This window comes from Neopelma chrysocephalum, unplaced genomic scaffold (genome assembly GCF_003984885.1).
Source record: "Neopelma chrysocephalum unplaced genomic scaffold, ASM398488v2 Primary Assembly neopelma1_22, whole genome shotgun sequence".
In the NCBI taxonomy this organism is placed as follows: domain Eukaryota; kingdom Metazoa; phylum Chordata; class Aves; order Passeriformes; family Pipridae; genus Neopelma; species Neopelma chrysocephalum.
This window is the reverse complement of record NW_020897689.1, coordinates 20,876,427-20,889,421: the sequence shown is the minus strand read 5'-3', so window position 1 is coordinate 20,889,421 and position 12,995 is coordinate 20,876,427. Positions and strand designations below refer to the sequence as shown.

Here is a 12,995-nt window from a genome sequence, read left to right as displayed (position 1 = left end):
GCCAGAGCTCTGCCACAGCAACTCAGCTGGCAGACACTTGGAGTAAAACTCGAAGAATTCTTGACTCTAGTTCAGAAAATTCAGGCAAACTTCTTTGAGAGGTAAATTTCAGGTCTTTTCCTGTAAGTCCCTATGGAATGTTACTCCAGAGAAGTGAAAGAAGGTGTCTCTATATTATAGAAAGGATTTTTTCAGAGCCCAGGAATTCATTAATTCTTTGAACAGTACTAGGGAATTCTATCCAGATTACTGAATGGCTTACCATCTATCAGTCCCTTTCATTCCAATGCCACAGGAGGAGCTTACAGGTTTTTATGGTCAAAGTCGGGTATTCCAGCCTGTCTGAGCACTTTGTCATGTAGAAGCAGTTGGCTTTCTAAATAAAGTCAAATAGAAGGGAATGCAGCAGAGAATAAGGAGCTTATCTATGTAGAACAAGCCTAAGAGTGTGAAAGAAAGAGAAAAATACTGTAGCACAGTGGGAAAAATCCTTGACACAAACAAGAGTATTAGCAGGACATGTTTGCTCTTGACCTGAACACTGTAATGCTTCCAAGCAGGGAACATGCTTTCATTAGAAATAGACATTAATCCTAATTCTTCAGAGATGAACTTCAACTGATTTGGAATTCAGATAAGCCTTAAAGCATTCACATATTTGAGGATTATCTAAATTTTTCCATAACTGGGGGTCTCATACTTCTTGGCTTCCATAAAGCTGAGGTTACTGTGCATACCAGGGACTCTTTGCCGTTCTCTTCTCCAGCTCCCTAATCACCCTGTATGCTGGGTGAGCACCCCTTCTCCTAGATTTTGTATATACCCTAGCCCCCGGATAGCTTTACACTATCTCTGTATTAGCTTTTGAACCCTACTTCTCCTTCCTAAATATCTCTTTCTGATGAGTTTTCAGTGACTGTGTCTACTTTTTTCATACGAAAGGACTTTTATGCTACTGCTTTGTGCTAAGGCTCTGTGTTGCACCACTTTCCTTGTGGCACACATCCTGCTAGTCTCTGGGATCTGTACTCCTTCCTGCTCTTCATGGCAGCTTCCCTGCTCCTTCTGAAGGCCTAGTTTCCCAGCCCCACTTACATCTCAGTGCTCAGCCCCTTTTCATTTCACCTTCTCGTATTTTTTCATCTGGTATAAGTTATTTAGTTTACAACTTCAGAATGCCAATGCACAGAAAAGGTTTAACAACAACAGACAACAGCCAATCAGCACTTGGTGAACACTCAGCATTTACCCACCCCTTTCTCCTTTTCCCTCCAACAATCGTGTTTTGGTTCTCCATCAAGGGAGAATCATCCTTCTCAGCCAGCTGTTCCAAATTCCTACCCCTCACATACATTTTACGGAAGACATTACCATATGGTGATACTACATTGAGACTAACAATGGAAGGAGGAAGATCTATCTAGCATTGCTTTCACTAGTCCATAGTAATTTTAAATTAGGTTTGCATGGGATTTTAATAAAATTCTTTATAAATTCTAGACTCTTAATGATCAGAGATATAAAAGATACTTTTTTTTACCTTCTCACTGAGTCCACCTGTATCTTAGAACTTACAGAAATAATCTAGTTATGTACAAAATGTGTGAATGGAGATTCACAAATACACAAAGTATAATTTCCACGCATACTGGTGCCCCTGCTAATAGTCTAAGTATCTCTATCTAGGTTATGTATGGGATGGTGAGAGTTAAAAAAAAACCACCAGCAAATGAAGGATAAGGAAAAAATTCATGTTGGGGTGAGAATTTTTAATGTTCCTAATGCACTTTAAAAAGAGCTGCCAAAAGGTCAATGTTATAAAGAGGGAAGCAAAATAGATAATATGGACAGCTGAAATGTACCATCCCTGTAGACCTGATTTTTCAGAAACTGCTACTTTGCAGGAAAACCTAGGAGAAAATCATTATTTTTAAAAGTAATTCTCCCATAGGAGAGCAATTTCTCATGCAGACAAGTGCCAGTATAATTAACTCCTTGGCATTATTTCCTTGCAGAACAGCTGATAGCAAAACACAGGATAGCCTACTTGCCCTAGAATACAGATAATTTCTCTTCCAGACATTCAAAGCTGTATTGCTTCAGAGAAATATTTACAAACAATGAGAACAAAATAGTGAAGTGTTGGTGCACAGATCTAAGACCAGTATTTAACTTCATAAGATCTGAATACAACACACAAGTGTTAGATTGCAGCATGCTTTATTAATGCTGAGCACCTTGCACTGATTTTTCCATGCAGGCAAAGTGTGTGTAGAATGCTACCTACATATCACCCTGCTTTGCTGTAAGGACAAAGGGCACTTTGATCCCAGTTCAGGAGATTACTGTACTAGAGATTTTTTTCCAAAAATCAACTTTGCCTAAAGAGAACGACTGCATAAAGCAGCCTGAAGGCATGAAAGCCCCTGGAGAATACCATCCATGATTTCTCTTTAAGACCTTCATCATAATCCTATTCAAGTTAAGGGGCAAAACTACTTTTTATTAGAATACTGTGAAATCAGTAAAAAATAAGTGTGCCAGCTCCTGAGTAGTGTAGACTGAGGGTTGTTTAGGCCATTGGGAGAAGGAAATGCCAAACAGGGCTGTTTCTTTGTGTCTGAACTAACACAAGGTACAGAATGGACAATTTTTATGTGATGCACCTGAAGAAACCCAGCTATACTACACCAAGTCCACCAGCTGACTTCTCCCAGGGCTAAGTTTGCCCCTGAAAAACCTCTGAAATGTACGTTTTGGTGCATAACAATAACATTTCCAGCATAATAAGGGTTTGGCAACTAGAATGTTAGCCAGATGTTAACATAAGCTACCAGCCTATGCTAGATGCCTTGCCTTCTTCTGGGGTACATGGTGCATGAGAGGACTGATTTCACTTCTCTGATACCTTTAGCATCCCAAGGGGACAGATCCCAGTGACTAAGAGGAGACCTCAATATCTACCTGAAGATGAGGAAAGATGAATCATTAGGAACTTCCACTGAGTGGCAGATTTTGTCAGATCTTATCTAAATTGGGTCTCAGAAAAGAAACATTGCTCCTTTCCAACAAGCAGGGGGACTGTTTGGGAATCTGTCCCCCATCAAGGACCATTAGCACTTCTTGGGCCAGGCAATGAACAAACTCCATCACGCATATACCAAGTCTGCATCCATATGTGGGATCTGATCTTCAGAAAGCACTGAATACATTGAGAAGACACAAGGCACAGGTGCAGAGAAGCCCTTGGGGCATTATTGTGCACAACCTGAGGGCAAGATAAGGAAGATGTCCTAGAACTGGATGGATTTCTGGGCAAACAAAGGTCATTTGTGTTATTTTGTGGAGGGCTTTCTACGAGTCTAATCTCCCCAGGCAAGGGTCATGTTTGTGTCCCGTTACTTATTTTCTTTGCTCTAGTGATCCTGCAGTCCTTCCATTGACTTCAATGGCAGTGCTATTCAGGGACTGACTCTAGGACTGGGCTATTTACTAAGCAAATAATCAGAATCAGCAGTTTTGGAGTCATATGGGCACCCAATAAGCAGCCTGTTTTGTTGTCGGATTGGCTATAAAATCCCAAATCCCCTCAGCTCCTAGCTGCTGGCACCAAGGCTCACTAAAGCAAACAGAATGGCCTTTCAGTCTGTGCTTTTTGTTTTCTTAGCTGGACTGGCATTTTTCTCTGAAGCTGCACCACTGGTGAGTCTCTTTGTATTCAAACTCAATCATTACAAGAATGATAATCTAGATTTTCTAGATGACTAGCATCCTCCTCATCATCCATGAAATTCTGTAACCACTAGGCTTTGCTGGAATGTTATTTTATTACTAGATATTTTAAGTAGCATCTTCAGAATTCTTAAAATTTCTTCTTTTTGCCATTTACTCATTTATTTTAAGATATTATGGAAGAATCAGGGATTTAGGAGATGTGACCTTTTTTTTCTGTCTGTTTTTGTCTGTTCATGACTCACATCCCATCTTTTCAATAAAGAGATAGCTTTACTTTCTTTGCCAAACAAGTGCTCTAAAGCACTAAAAATTATTTTTGAAGTATGACTAAGGATTCGCTATAGGATAATGAAGATTAAGAAAGGGATGTTCTTTCAACCTTAGGATGTCATAAGTATTTCTTCATTGGTTTCTCTGGCTAACATACTCTGTCTGCACTTATAAGAATTTACTATTTTCTTATTTATGATCTTATTATAAAGGCATACTTTATAATATTTTCCTAAGGCCATATGCAACTCTAAATATTTATCAAGCAATCTACATGTGTGTGTGTAAAAAAGTTATCAGTATAAAGCTCTAAGATACTCTGCTTAAGAAATAGATGTTTATGAACTAGCTTTGAATGGCATTTGTCAATGAACTACTTTTAAGTGAACAGTTATTCTGCAATTAGAACTCATCTTCTCTTTGAAAGAAGGTTTTTGCAGGGCTAGTGAACAGTTCCTATACAACTTCTCCTCCTTTCCCCAAGGTCTCCCATGGCTCTGTTGATTCCAAATGTCCTCTTATGGTGAAAGTGCTGGATGCAGTCAGAGGAAGTCCCGCATCCAATGTAGCTGTCAAAGTTTTTAAACAGGCTGAAGATGGAAGCTGGCAGGACTTTGCTACTGGGTAAGTTGTGTGGTCTTATGGACTTTTCAAGAGTCCTTGGGCAAACAATTGAGAAAAAAAGGGAATGGAGCTCTGACCAAAAAAGTGTTATGTTTTCTAACACATATGCCACACCATCACTGTTAACAGCACACAAATTCTGGTCTAAAATCCGTCAGATTCAAGTGGAACTTATCCATGACTGAAATTTTAATTGCAAAAGTATGTTTAAATGCAAAAGTTATGAGCAAAAGTATGCTCATCTTATCTTTGTAAGAGAATATGTTCAATACATCACTTTTCTCCTAGCTTCAGTATTAACTTTACTTTCTATAGAAAGAAAAAAAAAAGCCAACATTTTGTAGGTAATCCAGACTAAACTATCTTCATATACAATGCATATAGAGCTTCATTTGCAGCTGTCATATACAAAATCTTCTCTGTAGGCTTTGTCTGTATACATGCAGATAATAAGCGTATTAGTCATCTTCTCCTGTGTGACAAATGTGATGGTTGGAAGAAATTCCTTGACTAGAAAGTTTAGGGGTCCTTTTGTAACACAACACAGAAGCACAATCTCAGGATTTGTTTGTGGTCATTTCCACAGATCTGCATGGCTTTTGCTATAATGACAGCTTAATACCTACAAAGCACCCTCAGAACATCACTGAGGATCAGGCAATGATGCTGATACCTTCAGTCTGTGAGAAATGTACGGGTAACAGAAGAATACAGTTTACTAAAATTCAAATAGAGGAGGTATTCAGACATTTAACTTTCGTTGCAACAACTTGTTGAATCAAATTTTTGAATAAGTCAAGAGAAATCTCTAGTAACAGCAGAATATTCAAGCACTGAATGACAAGCACAAGCATGGACAGGAGTCACCAGAACATTCAATTGTCTTTTCTGGGATTTTTTTATAGCATGATTTACATAAAAGCTACAGAAAAAAAGAAAAGGCCTAGAGAAGACTATAAGGAGAGAGACACCTTTCTCTCCAGCTAAATGGTTTCTTTTTATAAAATTCAAAACAAAAAATACTTTCCCCCATTGAAAAGTAAGAAGAAAGATAACAATATTGAAGGAGAAACAAATATCTCCACTCCCAAATGCTGAGTGTTAATCTAGGAACAAATAACTCTTAAAAAAAGATTTTTACACTTTAACAAATAGAGAAACTCCATGAAAAAATAACACAATTTTTTCAAGGAAAGCAGAGACAAGGATAATGTCCTATCCCTAGTGAGTATTTCTGTCATTATCGGAAAACCAAATTATTTCAAATGTTTCATCAAGTGCTCTGTAACATCTAATACAAAATACAATTTACAGAAGAATAAGATAGGTGTAACATTATTGTTAAATGCCCTCTCTTTTGAACAAATAACAGTGTTATTTGTTCAGTTTGCAATGCTGCTCACAGCAAGCCCAAGGAGACAAATCTCACAGTTCACAGTCAACTTCTGTTGACACTTTCTGTTACTACACCCAAGAAAATCAAATCACTTCTTCTTAAACATAAATTGAGAAGATTAACCCTAGGCTTAGGTGAGAACCATTTTGCAGGGGGATGGCAGTAAAGGAACATGAAATCATAATTTTTATTGCAGGTAAAGATTTTGACCTTTCCCTTGACTTGCATCTTAACCAAGGCTGCTTTCAGTGATACCATTGACATTAGCTGATGACACTTCTTTGAACTGGGTTTTCATATGAGATTGCAATTTTATTATTTTGGGGAAGCTAGAATTTCCCTGTGTTAGACCAAGTGAAAATATGAATGCAGTCCAAAAACGCCATCTGTAAATACTCCTGTCAGGTGAACAATATTTTGAAGTTACAGTAACTAGCATATACATATGGAAAAGTTACATTTTGTACAAATGTTTATAAAAGGTTTTCATTACCTTTTTGTTTGCTTATTTTTACTTTGCTAACACACTTTATGGAATTAAGCAACTGCAACTAGCAACTGTTGAATTTGGAGTATTTAAGGGGCAGGGGAGAGCTAGCATAGCAATAGCTACCATTATTAAGAGGCTTATTTCAAAATGATTCTAGCTAAAAATATTCAAGAAGAGATACTAGCTCAAAAAATATGCAGGAAGAGATAACTTGAGCTGAGACACATACTGAGGAAGACTTTAGGGCACAGAGACCTGGGAAGCATGTGATTTGTATTCTATATGAGCTGCTCCCATGACTAGCTTTGACCTTTTCACTCCTTGCAAGTTTTTGGAAATCTAGGTCTTATCATGTAGTTCAAGAGTTGTAGTCACCAAACATAGCTTTTATGCAACGGAGGTTGTAAATCATGAAAAAAAAAAAAAAAGACTGCAGCATATTTGAAGTGGTTCCCCAACCTTCTTTTTTTTTAACTCCACAATAATAGTTTGTGTTCCTTAGATATTTCTTCAAAAGTCTGCATCTCAGAGCATAGTTTATCTCAGTGCAGTATGTGTCCTAAGAGTTCGTAAACATCATTGTACAGACAGTGTAGATTTAACCTGTACACAATATACAACTAAGGTCTAGACAGCGAAAAAGAGGATCAAGGTTACAGTCTAGGCTGGTGCCGTAGTAACTTAACTGGAAAAGCACAGCTTTTTTATCTTAACTGTCCATCTTACAGCAGGTGCTGGCAGTCCACATCCCATTAGGAATAAGCAACCATACTATATTTATTCCCCCACTCAGACAGAGTGTTCAGAGACAAGCGCTGTTCAGAAGGAATCGCAGCATATTGCTACCAGCACTGAATGCAGAGCATCCTCTGCCTCGTGCTAATCCCCTCCTGGCTCTGAATCACACACTGTCCTGTTGGCAGTCAATGCATCAGTAATTCTGAAGGGTTTCCTTGTGAGACCACTTGCATTGAATGGCTACCACTTAATAACAGAAATAAAGAAAGTGCCATTGACTTCTGGTCGTGGGCATGTGTTTTCAAGTGAACTCTTGTTTCCAGTTTCCCAACTGTTCTGGATGGGGAGCAGCATCTGCAGCTCTGAGTCAGCACCCATTAGGGAAAGCAGCATTCAAGCTGCATCCCCATTTTTTTCAAACTAAAATTTATTTGTTTTTCTGGACAAAGATTTTGAGACTGACACCATTTTCCCTTTTAACTGGTTTTTGTCTGGATTATCCAACTTGCAAGCAGAAGTGCATGGATTGTTCACTTGTTCTCTGAACACTTCTGCAGTATCTCAGCAATTCTGTTTCACAGTTTCAAGGACACTTGCCAATCAATTCTTCCTCTTTCTACTAAAGCAATATAGATTAAACCAGGAATTACGAATTAAACCAAAGGAAAACAGATGTGTACACTTCACAAATTGCCTGTGAGACATGTTTCAAACACGGCTTGGATTTTCTGCTGGTTTGGCCTGCCCTGAGTACAGTTGATTACACTTGGACCAGTGAGATTTTGTCAGTCTTGACATATAAGAAAACATGAAAATTATCATGGGATTTTCAATCCTGCTCCCTCTTAATTTAATAAAAAGGTCTGGCATTCAGTCTTTTTCATTCACCACCATTAATCAAAGATAACAAATAAGATGAAAGAGGAGGCAGTGACTGGGAAAGAAAAGCTCCGATAACACCCCTGATTCTGTCTTGGATAAGCAGTGTTTTCTTCACTTCCTCTCTTCCTCCTCAAGCTTTTTTGTTTGCTGTCTAGACAGTTGCTCCTTGCCATAAGACAGGAAAGTTCTACTAGTTCTTCCAGTCAAGACTTTCTTCATTTTTCCTTCAATTACATCATGTGGTTATGAAATGCTATAAATATCAAATAAATATTTCCAGCAGAAAAACCCAAAAACAAACAAACAAACAAAGGTTAAAAAAACCCCAGAAAAACGGAAAAGAGATAAACAGTGTTTAGGAGCTAAGTATGTGAATATTTAAATAGCTGTCATACAAAGCTTGAAAATCTTCCTTTTAAAACAAATAGTGTACAATGCCAGCTATACTTCTTTCTTACTTCTGGACTTCCTTCCCCCACAGTTTTTTGTTATGAGATGAGTACATAACCTCTGAGCTGGGAATTCCTCATTTATATGGTACCCAGTGGAAAAGGCCCTTGCTCTTCAACCAAGGCATTATAATTCAAATTAATAAAATCTTGTGATGTTAAATTGCTTTTTCAAGACGCTACCACTCTGGGTCACATAAAATCACATCAGTGTATAAGCATACAACCTACAGCCTCAGTGCTAATAACTAGAGAACAAAATAACTTTCCACTAAAATTTCTCTTTTCTCCTTAATTATATTTTGAGATTTGGCATCTTGCCTTTCATCATGACAATCCTTTTCCTAAGACTCTAACACTTCGTTTCAGAGGGCACTTGGTACATGTTACTAAAAGAGGGACCTTAAACCAGGCAGTTTTGATTTGGGACGTAGATGGATGAGTTGGTAGCAATGGCAGACTCTGCAATATGGAAACATACACTACCTAGAAGGAGGGAACTATTTCAGATGATTAGAAACTGATCAATGCAGAATTTGGCACATCTGCTATTTATTATTCCACATTGACTGTTTCTGAATAGCATCTAAATAAAAGTATAAAATATTTATGCAGATATTTTATCGTTACAGGAAAACTACTGAGTATGGGGAAATCCATGAGCTCACAACAGAAGAACAGTTTGTAGAAGGAATATACATGGTTAAGTTTGACACCAGCTCTTACTGGAAGGGGCTTGGGCTTTCTCCGTTCCATGAATACGCTGATGTAAGTAGTTGCAAATATACTTAATAACCTGTATACACTGACTGTGTAGTAGAATCAGCTGGAAAGAACAAATACAGTCCTTTAATACTAAAGGAGCGGCATCATTTAGTGAAATGGTTTGCTGCCACACAACGTTGGGCAAATAAAGGCAGTAAAAACTAAGCAAAAACTCAACCAAAGGAAGTAGCCAACTTGCCTGCAAATACCGATGCAGCTCTTCCAAAGTGGAGCTGTGCCCATTCGCCCAGTCATACCAGTAGGGATCTTTGTTCAAAAAGAGCTACATTATTCAAAAGCAGACAGGATTTATCAAAGTAAACAAGAAAATAAAAAAGGTACAGACCTGTAATTATGGGGAAAAAAACCCAATTCTTTCTGGTGTGTCATTTTTTTAATGATGTTCAGTACTAAAATATGCAATTAAAAAAAAAAAGAAGGCATAAAAATATAAAGAAATAAGCATAGTGGGAAAGGAAAAGTTAGTTATTTCATCATACTCATATTTCATAAGCAGGCCAGCAATATAATCATGTCCTGTCCCTCCTTTTGCTTTCAGACCTGCACTGATTTATTTTGTGCTCTATTCTATTATATTTACATAGCACTTCCAAAAATCTGTTTAAATTCTTGGGGCCTAATCTGTCATTAAACTTGAGTTTCCCCAATTTAAGTAGTCTGGAATAGCTACTGGTAGTGTTGTAGAACATTTTAAACCACAAGTTTATGAAGCTCTGAGGAAAACTAAAACAAAGGACTGAGGCCCAGGTCCATAAAAGTCTGAGGTGCAGTTTGGGTGATTTAGGTCAAATAAACAAACCTCAAAAATATTCCCTAACCATTTGGGTGTCTGAAAGTTGTAACTGCTTTGCCTCATAAGGTGCTTAAAAGTGCCTGGTTGAAACTGTTCCAGCCAGGCTGTTGAATAAGATTTTCCTTGACATCATACCCTACAGGTCACCAAACTAGCCTGGGAAGTGTGTAGAGTTCAGTAACTCTGTGTCTGTGTACAAGGTAACTGAATCCTACAGTCCTCACATCCCAGGAGCTTAGACTTTGTCAGGACTGGGACGTAGGAGAGAACTCGCTAGTCCTCTTGTAGAAAGTACATCACGGTTTAGAAAATAGATCAAATAATAGGCTAATGAGAACCAAAGAAAGCTTGAGCTTGACCCAGGTGATGACATTTTCCTGGCAACTGGGTGTCCCAAGCGCCAAGGGACTGATTTGGAGAGCAGCAAATTAGAATTGTCTTAGGGCAAGGGTTTTCTCTTTGTTCTGGCAAGTCCAGTCATTCAGTTCTCAACGCAAGAACTGTAGTGCTAAAAACAGGAGGGGGCACTGAAGTACAGAAAGCAGCTTTGGGCTCCAACTTGTACCTTGCTTGGACACCTCACACAGAGGTTCTATTTAAATTCACCAGGCAGAGTTTCACCCCAGTCTTTCTTATTGGTCACTTGAGACACCTCCCCCTCATCCTCCCTTTCCACATCCACAAAGTAGTTGCCTGGCTCAGCTGTAGGTATCTCCACCTAGCTTCACTGCAGCCAAGGCTCTTTGTGGACCTCAGTCCAAATCTCACAAATTTCTCAGTCCTCAGTAAGCATCACAAAGTAATGGGGAGCATTACCCTTCAGAAAGGTAAAATCACTGAACAGAACTGGCAAAGTGCTCTGCAGATGCAAAGAAGCATGTGCTTCTTTGTTCTTAATATGGTAGTTTTGAATATTTGCAGTTCATCCTGATCACAAGTTTTCTCTTTTCCAGGTGGTCTTCACTGCTAATGATTCCGGTCACCGCCACTATACCATTGCCGCTCTCCTCAGTCCTTTCTCCTATTCAACCACTGCTGTTGTCACTGATCCCCAGGAATAAACATGTATTGTCCTTACACAAAAACTCTCCTCCGCTAGAACTATCATAGGCTTTTAGGAGGAAGGGTTTTCCTACTGCTAATGCATAATGTTTTGCTACATTAGATTGTATTTTTTTTTTCATTTTGTAACCTGGCAAACTTCAGACAAGTCAATAAAATATTACTTCTTTAAAACAGTTTTGACTCTATTGGTGCAGTTTTATTGTTTTCTAAGGTATCATACTTTTTTTTAATTTGCACTGAAGTGCAAAGGACATCTGAAAAATACATGCCAGATGGCACTTGATTTAGTTCTGTTACCTTCCTCCACCACCTTAAAAAAGTCTCATCAAATACACTGACTCAAAATAAGAAACTTTTGGAGTTGTGCTACCTTAAAAAATTTACCAAATACATGTCATCAAAATAAGAAAGTCATCCATGCTACTCCTAGTTTACACACGGAAGAGATGGTCCCATTCTCAACTACGTCATTGGATAGAAATGGGAAATTCTGAATTCCAAGCAGCAGAACAACAATGAAGAAGCTGTTCAAATATTTATGTCCAGAGAACTGAAAGAGTTAAAATCTGTGTACCTTTATTTAAAACTTCATGTAAACCTCAACACTCTGGTATTTCAAGAGGAAAGTTTGCTGCTCAGTCAGTCTAGGAAGTTCTGAAGTAATTTCAATTAGCACTGTTTCTAACAGCTTTGATATTAAAGTGATTATTTGATATAACCCAGTGGGCCACCCTACTCAGGTGCATTCCAATTAAATCTCTAACAAGTCAAATCTCTAGCCATCATTAAAAAGAGGTCCTAAAATAGAAGCATCATTTTAATATTCTCTTCATATTTTCAGAAATATGAAAAAGCTGTAGAGTGATTGTGATTCAAATAATGTTGCTAATAAACTGACCAAAGACTTTGAGAGCTTTAGCAGTGATTTCTGTAGACTCGTGGCCTATTGTATTTAAAATATCCTGGAGCAGAGGAATTGGGTTTTAAATGCATTACACAAATTACAGAGAAAGATACTGAAATCACGATCATGACTCATTTGCCACTGACCTTGGAGTTTACCCCTACACCCAGAGCTTGCTGGGATGTTGGCATACCAAGTGAATTCACAAGTTACAAAAGCTTACCTTTAACATTTCATTATTTGGTTGCTTTTTCCCTGGATTTCTGGACACTACCATAATTACATAACACTTGTAAACAGTACAAATAGTTTCAAAACAGCACCCATTTTGAAGCATGGAGATTTCACAGGATCCTGATGTTCCTGGAGCTTGAAAACCAGTAGGCTGGATTTGCAGTGGGCTATGTCAAGCCCTCAAAATAAGACCTAAATATGTTCATATAGGTGTAGTCATCAAAAAAACCAAAACAAAATAAAACAAATACTGTGTGTAGTCATCCATCTGGTGACAGGATAAACTTAGTAAGAGTGTATGTACATGTATATGTGTCTAACCAAAGATCAAAGAAAGACAAAGTCTACTTTCAAGAAGTAACATTTTCCTAAAATGAAGCAGATACTTCTGGTAGGAACTGACTTGCAGTTGTACAGTGAAAGTCCTGAAATTTAGTGACCTAAGGGACAAATAAAGTGATAGGACTTAAAACAGTTTAACTGTGCTTCAGAAATGGTTGTGTAGGTATCTAGTTATAATGCTGGAAACCAACATATTTTTCCTTCATGGGGGATAAGATAACTAGATAGCCCAGACACTACCCACCTACCTTTTATTAGAAGTGGGAAGAAGGCCATCACAGAAAGAA

The 12,995-nt window shown here is 38.1% G+C and overlaps 2 protein-coding genes across 3 annotated transcripts in view; one reads left to right on the top strand and one right to left on the bottom strand.

The window, feature by feature from the left end:
• B4GALT6 (beta-1,4-galactosyltransferase 6) overlaps window positions 1-12,995 on the bottom strand; it is a 71,875-nt gene that overhangs the window by 17,026 nt on the left and 41,854 nt on the right. The window contains exon 9 of one of the 2 annotated variants that reach the window (XM_027674702.1): window positions 7,698-7,869. The exons of the other annotated variant lie outside the window; for it this stretch is intronic. Within the exon in view, the coding sequence (XP_027530503.1) occupies window positions 7,854-7,869 (16 nt within the window). The 3' untranslated portion in view covers window positions 7,698-7,853. Of the gene's footprint in view, window positions 1-7,697; window positions 7,870-12,995 lie in introns of those variants that run through there. 2 annotated transcript variants of the gene reach the window in all.
• LOC113963529 (transthyretin) lies at window positions 3,529-11,401 on the top strand. Its single transcript, XM_027674716.1, has 4 exons — window positions 3,529-3,702; window positions 4,490-4,629; window positions 9,217-9,352; window positions 11,117-11,401. The coding sequence occupies exons 1-4, from the start codon at window positions 3,634-3,636 to the stop codon at window positions 11,222-11,224; spliced, it is 453 nt and encodes a 150-aa protein (XP_027530517.1). The 5' UTR covers window positions 3,529-3,633; the 3' UTR covers window positions 11,225-11,401.

Excerpts from the sequence above, each read along its gene's own strand:
- LOC113963529 (XM_027674716.1), top strand. The coding sequence starts at position 3,634 with ATGGCCTTTCAGTCTGTGCTTTTTGTTTTCTTAGCTGGACTGGCATTT. Across the intron at positions 4,630-9,216 it reads TGGCAGGACTTTGCTACTGG|GAAAACTACTGAGTATGGGG; the intron begins GTAAGTTGTGTG and ends TTATCGTTACAG. Across the intron at positions 9,353-11,116 it reads CGTTCCATGAATACGCTGAT|GTGGTCTTCACTGCTAATGA; the intron begins GTAAGTAGTTGC and ends TCTCTTTTCCAG.